The sequence below is a fragment of the Narcine bancroftii genome, chromosome 6, assembly GCF_036971445.1.
Source record: "Narcine bancroftii isolate sNarBan1 chromosome 6, sNarBan1.hap1, whole genome shotgun sequence".
Taxonomy (NCBI): domain Eukaryota; kingdom Metazoa; phylum Chordata; class Chondrichthyes; order Torpediniformes; family Narcinidae; genus Narcine; species Narcine bancroftii.
Window position 1 is genome coordinate 221,715,615 of NC_091474.1, and position 21,346 is coordinate 221,736,960.

At 41.4% G+C, this 21,346-nt stretch overlaps 1 protein-coding gene across 4 annotated transcripts in view; it reads right to left on the reverse strand.

The window, feature by feature from the left end:
- The window catches only part of atg5 (ATG5 autophagy related 5 homolog (S. cerevisiae)), a 236,908-nt gene extending 216,514 nt beyond the window's left edge, over window positions 1–20,394 (reverse strand). The window contains exons 1-2 of one of the 4 annotated variants that reach the window (XM_069887482.1): window positions 20,213–20,390; window positions 19,661–19,813 (exon numbers count right to left, since the gene is read on the reverse strand). In XM_069887482.1, the coding sequence (XP_069743583.1) occupies window positions 19,661–19,768 (108 nt within the window). In that variant the 5' untranslated portion in view covers window positions 19,769–19,813; window positions 20,213–20,390. Of the gene's footprint in view, window positions 1–19,660; window positions 19,814–20,212 lie in introns of all 4 variants that reach the window. The other 3 variants (XM_069887481.1, XM_069887483.1, XM_069887484.1) reach the window with 3 other exon arrangements.
- Window positions 20,395–21,346: the final 952 nt, after the last annotated feature.

Consider the following 21,346-nt stretch of genomic DNA (forward strand, 5'->3'; position numbering starts at 1 on the left):
ATGATAAATTTATTTTATGGGATATGATGAAAGCATATCTAAGGGGACGAATTATAAAATATACCTCTAAAATTAGAAAGATTACATGAAAAAATTAGTTCAATTAGAAAAATAGGTAACAAGTTTACATTTGCAAATACAGGCCTCTGAGGAAAAACATAGAAGGCTTATAAATAAGTAACTTCAGTATAATACATTACAAACATATGGAAAAGAGAAAGCAATAATGAGAACTAAGCAGAGAAACTATGAGTAGGGTGAAAGTGCTCATCAGGTTCTTCCTTGGTGAATGAAAATAGAACAAGTTTCAAGATTGATGCAATTAAAACAGAGTCGAATGTGATTACTTACAAACTTTATGAAATTAATGCTTTTAAACAATTTTACTCTCAATTATACAAATCCGAGATGCAGAGAGATGATTACAAAATAGAAGATTTTTTGTCACAAATAAGGTTACCGATGTTAAGAGCAAATGGAGTTGGATGCCCTTTTCACATCAATGATGTGGGGGGAGCGGGGGGAGAAAGCATCGAGTTCATTACAAAGTAATAAATCTCCAGGAGAGGATTATTTCCCACCTGAACTTTATAAAATATTAAAGACTTATTGATTCCTCCTTTTATGGATGTATTAGGACAGGTGATAATGGTAATACCAAACAAAAAGAGACCCTTTAAAGCCATTGTTCTATAGACCAATTTCCTTGTTAAATGTAGAATATAATTGCAAAAATATTAGCTAATAGATTGACAAAGATTTTGCCAAAGTTGATAAATATGGATCAGACAGGATTTGTGGAAAAACTGTGGTTAATGTAACTAGATTGCATAGTATAATACATTTAGCACAAAAGAGGGGAGATTTAAGTGTGGCAGTTGCTTTGGATGCAGAAAAATTAGAATAGGATTTTTTGTTTTAAGGTGTTTGAAAGATTTGGGATGGGATAGGTATTGGGCTAAAGCTTTATATAATAATCCTAAAGCTAAAGTCATTACAAATGGCCAAGTTTCAACATGGTTTCCATTAACTAGATCTAATAGGCAAGAATGCACTTTATCACCTGCTTTATTTATTTTAGCGATTGAACCTCTTGCAGAATTAATTCAGTCTGATCCAGTCATTAAAGGGTTTAAGTTTAATCAAGAAGAATATAAAATTAATTTACTTGCTGATGATGTTTTGATCTAATTGACAGAACCAATAAGTTCACTACGTAATCAGGTTCTAAAGTAAATTGGGATAAAAGTGAAATTATGCCCCTTACTCTTGGGGGATGACACTCAGCATCAACAAGATATTCAATTTAAATGGCTGGTGAATGGAATAAAATATTTAGGCATACGGGCCTAGAGAATGTATATAAATTGAAATATGCACCTTTACTTAAGAAAGTTGGTGGAGAGTTGAATAAGTGGAAGATATTGCCAATAGCATTATTGGGTAGGGTTAATTGTGTCAAAATGAATATATTTCCTAGAGAACAATACCAATAATGATACCACAAAAATTTTTTAAAGAATTAAATAAATACATCAGAAATTTACTTTGGAAGGGTAAGATGCTGAGAGTTTTATTTAGACAAATTGACATGGAAAATCGAGTTAGGAGTTTACAATGACTAAATTTTAAAAATTGTTATAAGGCAGCTTAAGTGAGATTTTTGATATCTTTTTGATGAGGAAGAAAAACGAGCATGGATTAAAATAGAAATTGACAAAATAGGAGAGAGAAAATCAGAAGATGTTATATATAAAAATGGGAATCAAAATTATTATCTGGGGAGAGGGAAGCACCCTTGTTGAAACATTTGATTAATATTTGGAATAAGATAAATGATGAAATTAGAATGAGGAGTGCTATCCTGCCAAAAATGCCTTTCATACAAAATTGAAATAGTCCATTCTCAATGGATAATCAATTTTTAAACATTTGGTCTCAGAAAGGAATTAGACATATAGAAGATTGTTATGAAGGAAAAAATTTAATGTAATTAAAAAATAAATATGGGATACAAAGTAATACCTTTTTTGTTATCATCAATTACAGGCTTATTTAAGATATAAATTGGGTCCAACAATGCTATTACCGAAATATGGTGATGTAGAAATTTTACTACATAGTAGATACATTAACAAATGTATTTCAGCTATGTATACTTTATTAAACAGGGGATACATAGATCCAGACAACATTGGGAGATTGATCTAAATACTAATATTGATTAAATAAATTGGTCAGATTTGTGCTGGGATAGTATGACAAATACTATAAAAGTTAGATATACATTTGTTCAATATGATTTTTTTTATATATCAATCATATGTTACACCACAAAAGTTAAATTAATTGAAGTCAGATCTATCAGATCAGTGTTTTAGATGTGCACTATTTTTTTTTACATTCAACTTGGTCTTGCCCCAAAGTGAAATCTTTTTGGTCAAATTTGACGATTTATATAAAATGGGTTATAGGAATTCAATTTCACAAAAACTGTTGTTATTTTTATTAGTTATTGAAGGGATGAAGGGATAAGGCCCAAATTGAAATTATCTAGAATTCAAAAAAATTCTAAAGATTACCTTGGTAGTAGCAAGAAAATGTAAAGCAATAACATGGAAATCGGACACCCACCTGGGTAAGGAGCAATGGAATACAGCAGAGATGTATAGCTGCTTTCCTTTGGAGAATATTACTTATAATCTGAGAAATAAGTACAGGTATGATCTATTTCTGAAAATATGGCGCCTGTATCTACAAATTGATGGAATTAATTTATAGACTTTTTCCTTCAGCTTCAAACCTCATTAACCTCCTTGGACGTATTAAAAGATACAGATGACTAACGCTGTGTGGTGAGAGGGATCGTCCGGCAGCCATGACCCTATTCTTGCTTTCTTACTTTTCTTCATTCTTTTTCTATGCTTTTTCTGAATTCATTTCTTTTCCTTTTACTTTCTTGTGGTTTGTTTGTTTTATGGCATCATGTAATGGATTTGACATTAATATTTGATTATTATATTTTATATCTGGCTATGATTACATGTATAGAAAACTTTTAAATATTTTTTTTAAGTTCCAAGGGAGCAATTAATGGGAAGGGCTAAGTGAATAAGGGAGTCACAGAGGGAGCAGACCCTACAAAAGCAAGAGGGGGAGAGGAGAAGATGTGTCTGGTGGTGGGATCATGATGTAGGTGATAGAAATTGCAGAGGATGTAGAGGCCAAAGGAATGGTAGGTAAGGACAATAGGAATCCTGTTCTTGTTGCATCTTGGGGCAGAGGGGGTCAGGGCAGATGTGCAGGAAATGGAGGAGATACAGGTCAGGGCTGAGGTGATAGTGGAGAAAACACATTGTTTGAAGGAGGACATCTCAGATGATTTGGAATGGAAGATCTTGTCTTGAGAGCAGATGTTACTAAGAGATTGAGAGAAAGGAATAGAATCCTTTCAGGAGACTGGGTGTGAAGAAGTATAATTGAGGTAATTGTGGGAGTTGATAGGTTTGTAGAAAATGTCTGTAGAATGTTTCTCTCCCAAGATGGAGACAGAGAGATCAAGAAAAGGGAGTGTCACCAGAAATGGATCAAGTGAATTTGAGGTGGGGATGAAAGTTAGCAGCAAAATGAATAAAGTTGGCAAGCTCATCATGAGTGCATTCAGCTGTGAATGTAGTGGAGGAAGAGTTCCACAAAGCTAACAAAAATAACAGGCATAGCTGGGACCCATGTGGGGACCCATGGCTACCCCTTTGACTTGGACAATATGGGATGAGTCGAATGAGACATTATTGAGGGTGAGAACAAATTCACCAGGCAGAGGAGGGTTGTGATGGAGGGGGACTGGTTCTGTCTGTTGTACAATTATACAATCTATATATGCACTAAAATTCTTATTTGTGGAAGTTAACTGGGCATTTTGTTAAAAAAAAAACAATAATGTATTTAATTGAATTAAAAAAGACAAAAAATATATATATTCACTTATCCTGGTGCAAAAAAGGTGCAGACAATTCGGAGCAGCCTCCAATTAGCGTAACAAGAACCTGATAGCTACCAGAAAAAAACTGTTTTTTAAACTAGCGGTGCTGGTTTTCAGGCTTCTGCACCTTCTACCTAAAAACTGTAGCGAGAAGAGGTTGTAACCAAGGTGATAGAGGTCCTTTATGACGTTGGCTGCCTTCTTGGATGGGAGCCCTGTGCCTGTGATTACAATGGTGATGTTTGTTAGATTCTGGAGTCTTCTGCATTCCTGGGAAGTCAAATTCCCAAACCAGAGCATGATGCAAACTGCAAGTACATTTTCCACAGTTCACCTGAAGTTTTATATAATATTCAAATACATGCTAATATCTTCAGACTCCTAAGAACGTAGAGGTCTTGGTGTGCCTTCCTTCATGGTTGCCTCAATCTTCTGGCATATAGATTCCCAGTAATTTAAAGATTCTAACCCTCTCCACCTCTATCCCATCAATGTGGAAATGGTTGTGGGCCTTCACCCTCTCCTTCACAAAATCCACAACAAGCTCCTTGGTCTTGGTGATGTCCAGAACAAGATTGTTGTTCCAACCAGATTCTCAATCTCCATTCTGTATTCTGACTCGTCATTTCCAGTTATTTGACCAACAATATTGGTATTGCCAACCAATTTGTAGATTGATCTGGAGCCAAACTTTGCAGTCATGAGTGCTCAGGGAGTAGAATAGGGACTAAGCATGCAATCATAGGGTATCCATGTTGATGGTTAGAATGGAGGAGGTGCTCAGTCAACCAACTCACTATTGTCTCCTCAATATCCACAAGTGCAATAGTAGATCCATTGTTCCAACCTGTTCTTGTCCCTTCAAAGTTATTTCTTCATCCCTCTTATCCATTCTTTCTTCCTTGTAAAGTCCCTTTGCTCTTACATCCATAAAACTTGTTGCTTCCCATCAGTGACAGTTTCAAATTTCTTGAATTCTGCATATCCACTGTATATCTACACTCTTATCTCATTTTAGTAATGTTTAACAGTCCTTCACTTCACAATTAAGACACTCATTTACCTAATTAAGTTTACTTATGTTCAAAGAAGTTCCATTATGTTCAAAAAAAGTGTATCTATACGAGCCAGCCTGCGCCGAAGCTGTGTCATCATGGGATACACAGAGCAATCCTTGTTCCAGTCCAAAGGCCTCTCTCTCACCTCTTCCAATAAACTATTAACTGTATTGATATAGAACTTGAAAATGTCTATCCTTTCATGTGGCACACATTACCATTCCTTCTACTTCATTATCTTCTCTATTTCCACTTCTGGGGATAAGCTTTCAGTCACTATCCAATGGAAGCCCACAAACTCCCAGAGTTATTTTAACTACACATTTTCTACCCTGCTGTCTGAAGGAATACATTCCATTCTCCTGGCTTTACTGCTTTGATAATAAGACTAGTCACATCACTGCTTCCTTTATAGTGCTCCAGATAACCCTCTATTGTAGCTCACGTGGTTTTCAACAATTTCTCCATTTCACACGCATCTGCTCTCCTCCCACTCCAGGGAACATGCAATCCAGAAGGCAAAGGTGACACAGTTGGCGTAGAGGTTAACAGCACCAGTGACAAGAAGTGGGGTTTAAAACCCACTCTGTCTGTAAGGAGGTTTCCACAGAGTCTCCACTTTCCACTTAGCCTCCACCATTCAAAAACATACCTGGGATGCAGATCAATTGGGTGTAATTGGGCAACACCGGCTCGTGGGGCAAAATGGCCCATTACCATGCTGTATGTCTAAATTTAAATTTAAGAACAAGAATCAAATTCCCCTCAACTCCACCTCACATTCTACTGGCCTCGACATTCAACATATTAGCTTCAAATTTCTGCCACCTTAAATACAATTCCACCACCAGACATCTCCACCTCTCATCAGTACGCCAAAATGAATATTCCCTTCATGACTCTCCCACCTGCCCTTCCATCTCCAGTGATCATTCCCTTTCTCAAAACCCTTTGCCCCAAGCCACTCTGGGAGATGCAACTCCTGATGAAGTATTTCAAGAGTCCAGCAGCATCTGCAGTCTCTTGTGTGTTTCCAAGAATCAATTATAGCCTGTTTAGATCACAAGATATAGGAGCAGAAGTAGATTATTCAGCCCATCGAGTCCACTCTGGCATTCATCATGAGCTGATTCACTCTCCACTCAGCTCCACTCCTCTGCATTCACCCCATAACATTGGATGCCCTGGGTTGTCAAGAACCCATCAATCTCTACCTTGAATACACCCAGCGATTTTGCCTCCATAGCCATTCATATTAGCTAAAGAAATTCCTTTGCATCTGTTTTAACTTCAACCTTGAAGCTGTGCCCTCTTGTCGAAGACTCCCCTTCCATGAGAAACAACTTTGCCATTTCTGCTCTGTCCAGGTCTTTCAACACTCGAAATGCTTCTGTCAGGAACGCCTCATTCTTCCAAATTCCAAAGAGTACAGTCCAAGAGCCATCAAATGTTCCTCATATGCTAATCCCTTCATTCTAGGAATAATTTTATGTGAACCTTCTCTAAACCCTCTCCCACACCAGCATACTCTTTCTTAAATAAGGAGCCCAAAACTGTACCTTCATCCTCTTAACCCTGGCGAACAGACCGCTGGCAATGCAAACTAGGTCATTTCACAGGGAGATCAGGACTTGGGTGGGGTGGGGGCACAGCAGCACTACTAAACTGCTTTGAGGCCAAGGACTGGAGCTGTTTTAGGGAGATGGTCGCCTACAATGGTCACGTAAACATAGGGGAGTACATGAGCTCAATGACTGGCTACATCAGCAAGTGCATTGAGGATGTCACCAAGATTAAATGCTTCACAACCAGGGCTAACCAGAAATCATGGTTGGATGCAGAGGTCTTGGCCCCTATCAGAGTTCATGATGCTGCCTTTAGGACAGGATATAGGATACAAGATTAGCCAGGGCTGAACTCTGCTGTGCAATCAGAAGGCAAAGCTGGACCTTGTATAGAAGATCCACAGACAGCTGTGCAACACCAGCAAGGGATCAAGAACATAATGAATCACAAGTCAACCTTACGAGTTATGGACAATGATGCCTCCCTTCCAAAGAGACTGAACAACTATCTAAGGTGAACTCACAAGGTGGGAGGACCAGACAACATGTCTGGTTTGGTACTGAAAGACTGCGCAGACCAATTGACAGAGGTTTTCATGGACATCGTCAACATCTCACTGCAGCATTCCATTGTTCCCCAGTGTTCAAGACAGCCACCATCATTCCAGTACCCAAGAAGGTGACAACCACAGAACTCAATGACTGTGGCACTCATTTCCACCATTATGAAATGCTTCAAGCATCTGTTGATGGAACACATCAAAGCACACCACCCAGATGTGCTGGATCCATTTAAATTCACCAATAGAAGAAGCTGTTCTACAGCCTTGTTGCTTCACTCCGTTTTGGCCCACCTGGAGAATGACACCTCAGATGCCACACTGCTGTTCGTTGACTTCAGCTCGGTGTTTAATACGATCATTGCCCAAAGGCTGGAGCAGAAGATGTCCACACTGGGACTCAACACCCCTCTCTGTAACTGCATCCTGGACTTCTTCATGGAAAGACAATAATCTGTCTGGGTTGGTTGAAGATCATCGAGCACCATCAAGCTGAGCACTGGTGGAGAAGTCACGTGATGGAGTAGTGGCTGGCAGGGGAATTCCAGCCCTCTCCAGAAAAGAAGAAATAAAGTGAAGAAAATACAAAGTTCAAGAAATACAAAACATAACAAATAAAAGATAAAGTTGTAAAGAAAGAAAATGGCACCCAAGAAGGAAAAAGTAAAAACAATGGGGAAAAAAAGAAGAAAAGACGCTGGAAGAGAACGGAGAAGGCCTTACCTGCATGAAGAAACAGTGAGCCTTCGTGGAGAAGAAAGCCAGTTCTCCAAGGTTGGTGACGACCACACAGAGTCGTGACCCCCCCCCCCCCCCACCGACCGCTGGACTGCAAAAATAGCTCTCTGAACCAAACAAAAGTCCGCAGTGCGCTTACTAAGGAGAAGGAGAACACCGACGGGAGGGGGGCTCAGCTGAGGAGCGGGCAAACACAATGTGACCAGCTGAGGGATGCCTGACACCAGAGCTCTCAGCTGGAAGAAGAGGAAAGCGATAAGAAAGGGAGTGATACAAAAGAAGAGCAGCAGCAGATGAGTAGCCCCGAAGAAGAGGACCAACAGAAAGAAGCCAAGCAAGAAGCCCAGCAAAGTGAGACAAGCAACTCATCAGGCAAGTCAGAGACACAGATACAAGGAAGAGAAGAAGAAGACACAAACACAGGTACAGACACAGAAGAAGAGGAAGAAAAAGACCAAGATCTGCAAAGAGAAATAGAAGGTAAAGCAGATGGACAAAATATAGATAAAAAAAGTTTTAAAGAACAAATGAGAGCATTAAAAGAATGGTTTACATTAGAATTTAGTGAAATGAAAAGTAGAGAAGAAAAAGTGAGTAGTATAGAGTTGGTCATGACAGAAATAGGGAAAAGATTAGAAAATGTGGAAGAACGAGAAACGGCTGGAGAAATGGAAGTGAATGACTTAAGAAGAAAATTGGAAGAAAGTGACAAAAAAGTTATAGAGTCACAAGGGTTGTTAGCTCAGAAGATTGATATAATGGAAAATTATAGTAGGCAAAACAACATAAAGATAGTGGGCCTAAAGAAAGATGAAGAAGGCACAGATCTGAAGGAATTTATAAAAGAATGGATCCCAAAGGTCCACAGAAATACACGAAGGAATGGAAATAAAAAGGTCACAGAGAACACTAGCTCCGAAACCACAGACACATCAAAAACCAAGATCCATTTTAGTAAAATTTTTGAGATATACGACAAGAGAAAATATACTGGAGCGGGTAAGGAATAAAATTAGAGAAGACAAAAAACCATTAGAATACAAGGGTCAAAAAATATTTTTTTACCCAGACATAAGTTTTGAATTCTTAAAGAAGAATAAGGAGTTTAATACATCAAAATCGATCCTATGGAAAAAGGTTATAAATTTATGTTAAGATATCCAGCTGTGTTTAAAATATTTATCCTGGGGAGCAAAACAGACTGTTCTCGAATCCGGAAGAAGCACGAGAATTTGCAGAACGCCTGCAAGGACAGAAGGAGAGATAAAGAAATGTAACAAGAATGAAGAACAGCAATAAAATACAAATAAAGATGTAAAAATAATGTATATGTAAGAACTAAAGAAGGGAAAGAGAAAGGAAGAAAGGAGGGGGGAAAAAAAAAGAAAAACTGAGCACTGGTGCACCTCAGGGCTGTGTGACCCATGACTGCATCACCAGATTCAGCTCCTAAAGTGTTATCAGCTGTTGGGCTCATCAGCAACAACGATGAGACGAACTACAGAGAAGTGGAAAATCTCACAAAATAGGGCAAGAGTAACAACCGTGAGTCTCAACATGGGCAAAACAAAGGAGGTGATCATGGAATTCAGGAGGAACAAGAAACAAGAGATACAGGAGTATCAGAGCCAGCACCACCAGGCTGAGCACCTCAATACGAATTAGGAGCAATGTCCCCTCCTCACTGATACAGGCATTCTCAAGGATGCATCCTTCTCCCACTGCTCCACTCACCGTACACCCATGACTGTGTGGCCAGGCACAATTCCAATGCTACCTACAAATTTGCCAATGACACCACGGTTGTCAGCAGAATTACAAATGGCAATGAGGAACAGTAAAAAAGGGAGATGGATCAGTTCATTGAGTGGTGTCACACCAACAACCTTGAATTCAGCATTAGCAAAACCAAGATGATTGTGGACATCAGGAGGAAGTAAGGAAAACATAAATCAGTCCATATCGAGGGCTCAGTAATGGAGAGAGTCAAAAGCCTCAAATTCCTGGGTGTCAACATCTCAGAGGGTCTGTCCTGGAGCCTCCATGTCAATGCAATCAAGAAGAAAGCTCATCAACGGCTATTCTCTGTGAGGTGTTTGAGAAGATTCAGCATGTCACCCAAGACTCTCGAAAACTTCTACAAGTGTACCATGGAGAGCATTCTGGTTGGTTGCATCACTGCCTAGTACAAAGGTGTCAATATTCAGGACAAGGAAAAAAAACTCTAAAGGGTTGTTAACTTGGCCTGCAACATCTCGGGACCCCATCAAGGACATCTACAAGAGGTGGTGTCTTAAAAAAGCAGCCTCTACCTCAAGGACACCACCACCCAGGCCATGCCCTCTTCACTTTGCTACCATTGTGAAAAAGTTATAAGCACGCAGCAGCCCAAGGACAGTTTCTTCCCTGCTGCCATCAGATTCCTAAATAACCAATGAACCAGACACTTACCTGACTTTTGCACACTATTTTAACTTTGTTTAAGGTGGTTTATATGAATGTTTACACTCTGACGCTGCCACAAAACAACAAATTTCTTGCCTTGTTCATGACAATAAATTCTAAGGAACAACTTCTTCCCACAGGCAGTGAGAATGCTGAACCACCAAAGGAACTGCTTACACTAACAATCTGAGACTCTCATGTGCACAAAACAATACTTATTTATTTGTACAGACGAAATACTTGTCCTGCATATGTATTATTTGTCTGCATGTGTGTTATGTTTAGTTGTGAGTCTGCAAGTTTTGCACCAAGGACCAGAGAATGCTGTTTTGTTGGGTTGTACTTGTACAATCAGTTGACAATAAACCTGTCTTGACTTGGAAATAAAAATCACATCTTTGCTCTTGTATCCTACTTAACTCTTCCCTTACTACACAACGTAGCGGCACTTCCTTTGTACATACCCAGTTTTTGAATTTCATGAATTTTTTTTGGGATGTTCATATGCTTTACTTTGTAGAGAGGAACCACATGCAGACTGCTTTGTAAAACCGCAAGACTTCGTACGTGACCACATGCTTCCAATACCACATCACTTAAATTCTCCATCCTTTCGTGATCTCTCTTCCTTTGGCCTCCAACATAGTTCTTAAGAACCCCAAAATTAAACCCAGGAGGAGCACCTCATTTTTAAAAATCTGAACACATTGCAACACTCAGAACGCAATACTGAATTAAACAATTTCACATAATCAATTTTTACGCTGGCATCAGAATGATGCAAGATTATCCAACTGTGACAATGTTTATCTTTCATAATTTAGATGCTATCCAATCAAATTTTCCACATCCTTATTATTTTTTGGATTTCCACCAACTCCTTTGTTCTAGCATTTACATGAACTCATCACCCTCTGGAAGACACATCAGTACTTCTATCACCTCGATAAACCTTGGTCTTCATCGGATTTGGTCTCTTCACCATACTCCCTGTGTAACTTCAATCTCTCTTTACCAGTTCTGATTTAGGGTCATTGACCTGAAATATTAACTCTGCTTCTCTCTCCATTGCCCTGTATACAGTGGAGCTTCGCAAGTTGACAGAGCTGCATTCATCTAAACGAACAAGAGTATTCCAACATCCTTCTGACTTGTGCCTTGATCCAAACACTTTGGGAAGTCCAAGAGTTTAAAACTCGACAGAATGCTCAGCCTGATGATATAGGCCCATATTTAATAACTAGGCTCCTATATTTAAGTGAGACAGGTTCATTTATATTCTCATCAATGGTAACCCTCTCCCCCCACCCCCCCACCACCCCACCAACAATATTAATTGTTATACATGAGGTGATAGCAGCACCATAAACGCAAAAGTGGTTGGTTAGAATAGTTTTGGATGTGGTCACTAAAGCGCACTGGTACGGTGTAGAAGTTATGCTATCATCAGCTCATGCCTGATGTTGAATCAGAATTACTGCATCCAAGCAAGAACGGTTTCATTTCATTATTACTAATGGAAGTGCATTGTACAAATGCCAAGCAACATCCCCACTTATTATTTAATGATGGAAGATTGATAAAGCACCCAAGGATGGTTGCACGAGTTCAAGAAAATACACCCTGGTGCAGGGATGATTGACCTGCAACAACCACCTTTCTTTCAGAATTCCAATGACAACAGGTTTTTCCTTTAAAAAACCATTAATTTTTGTCAAGAACTTTAATAGCACACTCATTCATTACAGGCAATTTTTGATGAAGTTATATTTTTACCTCCTCTCTGGAATACAACTCTGAATTCAAACTCCAAGCTGAATCGAGGCCTAAATAAAATCTGGGACATTAGCCCTGATGAAACCAATTCTAAGGATTGTTAAATAGGTGAGTAAATGCTGCTTGTTAACACAGCCATTGATACCTTCTGACACTTTGCTATTAATTGGAAGCAGAATGATGGGCCATTTGGAAGTAAAATTGGATTGTTTGAAATAAGGTACAGGTGATTCTGGAAGGGAAGTAGTCTCAGTTTCTTGACATCATATGCAGCGAATTACACTGACTAAAAAAAGCTTCTGTGAGGAAGCAGAAAAGTATCATCCCACATGGCACTTTTGATTAAAGGTAGCCGCAAAAGCTTCAGCCCTCTAGTGTTTTCTTTACTGATCATATTACCACAAAGACCTTATTAGATAAAGCTTGGCTATTTAAAAAAAGGTTTATTATCTATTCTTTCATGAACCAGGTTTATTAAATGATTACATAATGACTAAATAATTATTACTCTTTATTACTCTTAGCAGCAATGTCAGTAAAAGCAAAACATTCAACCATAGAGCAGTCTGTAACAAAATACATGAAAATGGAAATACTGGAATCTGAAGCAATAAACAGTTTGCTGGAGAAGCTCAACAGCATCATCAGTGAAAGAAAGGAATTGTAAGGTAAAACATCATGAGATGGGAATGTGTAAGGAGTTACCCTGTACAGGGCTGTAACAAGATGTGAATGCATCCTTGTACTTACAAGATAAGAGAGACATTGATGGATTGAGAGGCAGGAAGCTAGCAGGGAAAGGATAGCAACAGTTTTAGTCATTGGACAAGTAATGATATGATGATGTTCTAAGCATGTATCCAAGGGTATAAAAAATCACCATTTTGCTGATAACGGCAGAATGCATTCTCCGACTAACATTGTTAGTCGCAAGTGTTACAATCCGGTAATAAAGAACAAAGAACCCTGATTTCGACTCAGTCTGGTGTTTGTCTCACTCATTCATGAACAAAGCAGACCTAACAGAATGGTCAATGTTTCATCAACTCCCTCCAACAGATTGTTTGTTGTTACCAAACACATCATTGGGCACATCTTAGAAACAACTTTTTTTGCTGCAGAAAAAAACATACACCAAAATTTTACTTAATAATAACAGGCCAATGTCAAAAGTGTCCCACAAGCAAGTGACTGGCTGCAAATACGAACCTCACCAGTATTGCTGGTCTTTAACTCAAGTTTTGAAATATCAGCTCAATCAATAATCAGCTGGCTTTACTTCACATCAGAATTCTGTTCTGCTGTCTAAGCAAGCAGATATATTCTTCATTATAACTGTACTAAGCTTCTTCAAAGTGTTATTTCCATCAAGAATGACTAGAATGCCATCCATTCAAGATCAACGCATAATTAAAATTTAATAGTCAATAAAGTGGGAAATGCAAGAGTATGCAATTTTCTCATTTATGTGTTCCACCATTCAATAATATCATGGCTAATCCTTCATAATCACTTGAAATCACATAAAGTGTTGATCACTTTCCATACTAGTATCTTTTAAATACCTAAAAATCAATGATAAATACATCAACCACTATTTTCTCTGCAAAGAAATTACTTCAAAGACACATAAAACAATAGGTGCTGGAATCTTGAGCAAAAAAATAAATCTCTTGGATTCAGGTTTTGGCAGCATCCATGGAGAGAAATAGTCAATGTTTCAGGTTGGGACCCTTTTACAAGACCAAGGTGGGAAGAGGAGATCATGACCATTAAAGGGGTAGAAATGGGAAGAATGGGAACCCCTTATGCATGCAATCCCCATATTTTGGGGAGGAGGGATTGCAGTCTTAGAAAATGGGTTGCATCTTGAATTTTCATACAGCAGGGCAAATACATCAAGAAAGTAGGTCTTTAACAAATAATACTGGAGCAACTCATGACCCACATCTGGTGCCTTAGTTACATTGGATAATACCCTTCCTTTGCAGTTTGATGAAGTATGCCGCACCTGCATGAAGTGTAGCCAACTCCAGCTCCTAAAAGACTGTATTAAGGAACTGGAGCTAAAATGGAGGCTGAGCATATAATCACTATGACTTTTGGGCAGGTGGTTACACCCAGAGTGCAGGATTCAGATAAAAAAAATGGATGAACACCATGAGAGGCAAGGGGAGAAAGTCAGTGCAAGGTCTGTGGCCATTCCCCTCAGCAACAAGTAAACCCCTTTGGATACTGCTAAGGGGAATGATCTATCTGAGCAAAGCAGCAGCAAGGCCAAGAGCACTGTGGTTAGCTTGAACCTCAGAAGGGAGAGAGGTAGTCATAGGGAACTCAATAGTTAGGGGAACAGATAGGAGATTCTGCAGCCACAAGAGACTCCAGGATAGTGTGTTACCATCTGGAAGCTTTGGTCTAGGGTGTCTGAGTATGTGCAGAATATTCTTAAAGGGGAGGGTGAGCAGCCAGAGGTCATCGTACATATTGGTACAAATGACATAGGCGGGAGGATTGTGGAGAGGTCCTGCAAAACAAGTTTGAGTTAGGAAAGAGGCTGAAGAGGAGGGCCTCAAAGGTGGTAATCTCTGGATTAGTTCTGGTGCTAGGAGCTAGGGAACAGGAAAATACCACAGACAATAGTGTGGCTGAGGGGGTAGGGTTTCAAGTTCTTGGGGAAGGTGTGACCTGTACAAGTGCAATGGGTTGCACCTAAACTAATGTTGTTGGGGGTTGGGGGAGGATTTAAACTAGATTCACAAGGGGGTGGGAAACAAAGTGAAGGGACAGAGGAAGAGGCAGTTGGCACATAAGTAGACAGCTGGTAGGGAGTATGTGTGGATGGAGATGCAGATAGGGCAAAATTGCAGTCATGGGATGAGTTGCAATGCAACAGAGTCACAGAGTTGAAAAAGGTAATACAGAACACACGCAGCACAAGAAATAAAGTGGATGACCTTGCAATGCAACTACACATTGATGTTGTGGCCATTACAGAGTCATGGCTAAAGGATGGATATCATTGGGAGGCTGATGTCCAAGGATACACAGTGTATCAAAAGGATAGGCAGGTAAGCGGAGGGAGGTGATTGGTCCTGTTGGTGAGGAACAACATCAAATCATTAAAAAGAAGTGACATAGGATCAGAAGATATAGTATCATTGTGGGTTGAGTCAAAAAAGGCAAGAGTAAAAGGTTACTGTTAGCAATTGTATACAGACCTCCAAACAGTAACTGGGATGTGGAAAACAAATTGCAACAGGAAATTGAAAAGGTATGTCAGAAGTGCAATATTATGGCAGAATCACAAACGGCAAAGAGAAAGTGTACAGGAGGGAGATCGATCAGCTCGTTGAATGGTCATCAGCAAAACCAAGGAGATGATTGTGGACTTCAGGAGGAAGTCAGGGGAACACGACCCAGTCCTCGTCGTGGGCTCAGTAGTGGAGAGGGTCAAGAACTTCAAATTCCTGGGTATGAACATCTCTGTGGATCTGTCTTGGAGCCTCTACGATGCTACAATCATAAAGAAGGATCATCAGCGGCTGTACTTTGTGAAGTGTCTGAGGAGATTCGGTATGTCACCGAAGACTCTTGTAAACTTCTACAAGTGTACTAAAGAGAGCATTCCAGCAGGTTGCATCGTTGTCTGGTATGGAGGCACCAACTCTCAGGACAAGGAAAAACTCCAGGGGGTTGTTAACTCGGCCTGTGACATCACAGGCACCAGACTTCACTCCGTCGAGGATACATACACAAGGCGGAGTCTGAAAAAAAAGCAACCTCTATCATGAAAGTCCCCAACCACCCAAGCCATGCACGCTTCACTCTGCTACCATCGGGGAAAAGATACAGGAGACTAGAGACAAGCATTCAGCGGCACAAGGACAGCTTCTTCCCCGCTGCCATCAGATTCCTGAATAATCAATGAACCAAAGACACTGCCTGACTTTTTGTGCACTCTTATTATTATTTTGTTTTCATTTAGTAATAAGATGGTTTAATATGTTATGTTTGTATTACGATGATGCTGCAAAACACCAAATTTCCTAACAATAAATCCTGATTCTGGTAGTCATGGGGGACTTTAACATGCAAGTAGATTGGGAAAACCAGGTTGGGCATGGATCTTAAGAGATCAAATTCATAGAATGCCTACGAGATGGTTCATTTGAGCAGCTTGCTGATGAATCTACCAGAGGATAGGCTGTTGTGTAATGCACCAGAGGTGATTAGAGAGCTTGAGGTAAAGGAGCCATTATGATGGAGTTCAATTGGAGATTTAACAAGTAGAAACTAAAGTCAGATATGAGTGTATTTCAGTGGAGTAAAGGGAATTACAATGGCATGAGAGGAACTGGCCAAAGTTGATTGGAAAGGGTCACTAGAAGTGAAGAGGGTTGGGCAGTAATGAATGGAGTTTCTGCAAAAAAATGAGGAAGGTGCGGGATAGATACACACCACCCCCCCCCCACCCAAAAAAAAGGAAATAGTCAAATAGAAAAAGGTCACATCTGCAGCTGATGAGGGAAATGAAAGCCAATGTAAAAGCAAAAGAAAGGGCATACAAAGGAAGTAATGATGAGTGGGAAGATGGAGGATTCGGAAGTTTTTAAAAAAACAAACAGAAGTGAACTTCAAAAAAACTCATAAGGGGAAAAGATGAAGTATGACAGCAGGCTAGCAAATAATATCGGAGGATACAAAAAGCTTTTTTGAGTGTCTTAAGAGCAAAAGAGAAGAGACAGCAGATACAAGACAACTAGAAAAGGACACTGGAGAAATAACGATGGGAGCCAAGGAGATGGCACAGTAGCTAAATGAGTATTTTGCATCAGTCTTCACTGTGGAAAACATTAGCAATGTGCTGGATGCCAAAGGGAAGCGAGTGCAGTTGCTATTTCAAGGGAGAAGGTGGTCAGAAAGCCGAAGGATGTAAGGTCCTAGACCAGATCAATGCCATCCTCAGGTCCTGAAAGTTGAAGCTGTAAAGATTGTGGAGGCATTGGTAGTGATCCTTCAGGTAGCAATAGATTCTGTCATGATTCTGGAGGACTGGAAAATTGCAAATGCACCCCCCCCACTAATCAAGAAGGGAGGAAGGCAGCAGAAGGAAATTATGGACTGGTTAACCTGACATCAGTCGTTGGGAAGAACTTGGAATTGATTATCAAGGATGAGATTACGGAGTACTTGGAGGAACATGACAAAATAGGCCAAAGCCAGCATGGTTTTCTTCAAGGAAAATCTTGCTGCAAATCATTCCCCTCCCTCAATTTATCCAGCTCCTTCACATCTGCTCCCAGGACAAAGACTTCCATGCCAGATCATGAGAGATGTCCTCCTTCTTCAAACAATGTGGTTTCCCTCTACCACAATCAATTTGGTCCTCACCCGCATATCCTCCATTACCCATACATCTGCCCTGGCCCCCTCTGCCCCCACACGCAACAAGGACAGGAATCCCCTTGTCCTCATCTTCCACCGCACCAGCTCCTAACATACCCTCCTCCACCATTTCCAGCACCTACTACGTAATCCCACCACTGAACCCTGCTCTCCACCTTCCGCAGGGCCATCTCCCTCCGTGACTCCCTTCTCTACTCCCAGCTCTCCAGCAAATTCCCCCTTGGCACATAACCCGCAGACCGCAGATGCTCCACGTGCCCACACTTTCTCCCGCAACATCAGTTGGGGCCCTAAATTGTCCTTCCAAGTGAAGCAACATTTTACTTGTCAATCTGCAGGGATCATCTACTGCATTTGGTGCTCCTGCTGTGGTCTCCTCTACGTCGGAGAAACTAGACACATACTGGGGAATCACTATGATGAGCACCTCGGCTCTGTCCATCACAATAGCATGGATTCCCCCAATGGCCTCCCTTTTCAATTCCATGTCCCATTCCTTTAGGGCATGTCCATCCATGGTCTCATGGACTGAGACCACCCACAAATTAGAGGAAGAACACATCATCTTCCGTCATCTCCAACCAGATGACATTAACATCTCCAGTTTCCATTAAACACCCCCCCCCTTTCTTCTTCTTCCCCAATGCCCTCCCTCTAGCTCTGTCCCTCTCCCCTTTTCCCAGTGTCTCCTTTCACAGAGCTAAAAATCAATTTTCACGTCATTCAAGATCTTTTGATCTTTTGTTAGCCTGGACTCCTCCCCCTGCCAATTTAGTCTTTATTCTGACACCTTCCTGTTCTTTGCTGAAGAAGGGCTTAGGCTGAAACTTCGGTAAGATATCTTTACCTCTCATATATGCTGCGAGACTGGCCGAGTTCTTCCAACATTTCTGTGTATTTTTACTCCAATCACAGCGTCTGCCGACTTCTGTGTTTCACTCCATCTTGTTGAACATAAATGACAAGCATCCTCGATAAAGAAGATGCAGTGGATGTTGTGTATTTGAATTTTCAAGGTGCTCCTTAAAAGCCCACAGTTTAACAGGAAGCATGGGTAGAGAATTGGCTGATTGGCAAGAAGCAGAGCGTCAGAACACAGGGATCATATTCTGGTTGGCAGCCAGTTGTGAGTGGGGTTCCACTGAAGTCAGTGTTGGAGCTGCTTCTTTTTATGTTGAATATCAATAATTTAAGATTTTGTGGCCAAGTTTGCCGACGATATGAAAGTAGGTGAGCAGGTAGTGTGACGATAAAGGGAGACTGCAGAAGGACTTGGGCAGAGAAGTGGAAAATGAAATACAATGTCAGAAAGTGTACGGTCATGCCCTTCTACAGAAATATTCAGGCAGATTATTTTTTAAATGGGGGAAAAAAAATTCCAGATGCAATGGGGTCAGGGAGTCCTCATGCAGAATATTCTGAAGGCAAGCACAGGTTGAGTCAGTGGTGAAAAGGCAAATGCAATGGAGGCATTCATTCCAAGAGGAATAGAATACAATAGCAGGAATGTGATGTGGAGACTTTATAGGGCCTTACTTGGAGTATTGTGAGCAGTCTTAGGTTCGTTTAAGGATGCACTGCCATCAGATTTTGGAGGAGGTTCACAAGAATGATTCTGGGAATTGAACTGTTATCATACAAGGAGTATTTGACGGCACTTGGCCTGTTGGAACTTAGGAGAATGTGGGGGGATCTCGGTGAAAGGCATAGAAAAAATAGATGCAGAAAGATTGTTTCCCATGGTTGAAGAGTCTCGGACAAGAGGGCACCACTTCAGGATTGAGGGTGGCTATTTAGAACAGAGATGCAGAGGTACTTCTTGAGCCAGAAGGTGGTCAATCTTTGAGATTTATTGTCACAGGCCAGGTCATTGGGTGTATTTAAGGCGGTTCTCGATTAGCCTGGGCATCAAATGTTAGGGTGAAAAGGCCGGGTAATGGGGTTGAGTAGGAATGAACGGCGGGGTAGACTCGATGGGCAAAATAGCCCATTTCTGCTCCTATATCTTATGGTCTTAACTCTACAAAAGTAAATTACTCACTGCCTGGATTAGTTACCACCAAAACCAGTTGTAGCTTCCCCATGCTACGAAACTTGGATACACAAAATAAAATGTTCCTATTTACTCACATAATAAGGTTCAGCCTCCCTTTCGGTTATTTCATCCTGAGATAGCACAAAGCAGGTTGGTATTCTTCCAAACCAAACATCTCGTAACACATCTCTGTCATCTGTCATTTTTCCAAAATTTGATGCAATGCATAGAGACAGGTGCCTTGACAACTTTGGGATTGAAGGAAAAAACAGTTCATCTAGTGAAGCTATCTCCTGTCCCCAACTCTTCTCCTCCTTTCCCCAATGCCTTTTAGATTCTGTGTCCCCCCCACCCCACCCCACCCACACAACCAATGACAGCACGTCTGAAATATCACGCCCGCAAGCACCGAGCTGGAAATGGCCGTAGAAAGGCATTCACTGTTAATAGAGCTCATACAAGTGGTGCTGCTTGTGGACGGGGGAAGGCCACAGACGGACTCAAGCAGGGCCCAGGATGCAACGAAATCCATCGATACCACACTACAAGGTCTCTGAAGCACCAAGACTGTCCCCGCCCCGCTTCCGGCCGCTGGGCCAGTTCTTTCCGCCCAACTCTTGCAGCCAGCTCGAAATTCATGACGTTACCTGGGCGACCCCGAGCACCGCCTGAGGCGCCCCGTGTCCGAACGGCCTCTTGCCGCCCCCCCCCCACCACACCCCTCCGGCTGCCTGAGTTCCGCGGCCGCGGCGTCTCCTCCACAGAGTGGACGTCCACCGTGCGTGATCGTCTTCCGGACCTGCCTCCCGTGGCCGCCAGCGGCACGATGGGAAGGGTGGGTGGTGGGAGGGAGGCTGCACCACAGCGCCACCCGACGCACGGGAGGTCCCATCCTTGAGCAAACAATGAAGCTGGTGGAGGGTGCTCAGCAGGTGAGTCCATACAACCCTGAGATCCTTTTTACCCTGCATGTAAACCAATAAAGAAATGTAAACAAAGTAAGAGTCCTTAAAGATGTCCCTGATTAATATTATTGTTGAGGAGTCTGATGTGGAGGGGAGTAAGCTGTTTATATGGAGTATACAGAGCCGTTGTTCGGCTCCGAATCATGGGTCCTCTAACGGCATCACCTACAGCTCCTAGAACGCTTCCACCAGCGCTGTCTCCGCTCCATCCTCAACATTCATTGGAGCGACTTCATCCCTAACGTCGAAGTACTCGAGATGGCAGAGGTCGACAGCATCGAGTCCACGCTGCTGAAGATCCAGCTGCGCTGGATGGGTCACGTCTCCAGAATGGAGGACCATCGCCTTCCCAAGATCGTGTTCTATGGCGAGCTCTCCACTGGCCACCGAGACAGAGGTGCACTAAAGCCAAAGAAGAAGAAGAAGAAAAGAGAAGAAGTCATGAGAGCTTTAATTCGCACTACAGCTGTGCACTGAAAAGAGGAAAAAAGAGTAAAAAAATAATTAGGAGCGGCAAATTGCACCAGAAGTAAACATGAAATTCTCCAGACACCGCGGTGGAAGTAAAAGCACACAATGCTGGAGAAACTCAGCAGCTCAAACAGTGTCCTTTATATTCTTTTCTTTGGCTTGGCTTCGCGGACGAAGATTTATGAAGGGGTAAAAGTCCACGTCAGCTGCAGGCTCGTTTGTGGCTGACAAGTCCGATGCGGGACAGGCAGACACGGTGGCAGCGGTTGCAAGGGAAAATTGGTGGGTTGGGGTTGGGTGTTGGGTTTTTCCTCCTTTGCCTTTTGTCAGTGAGGTGGGCTCTGC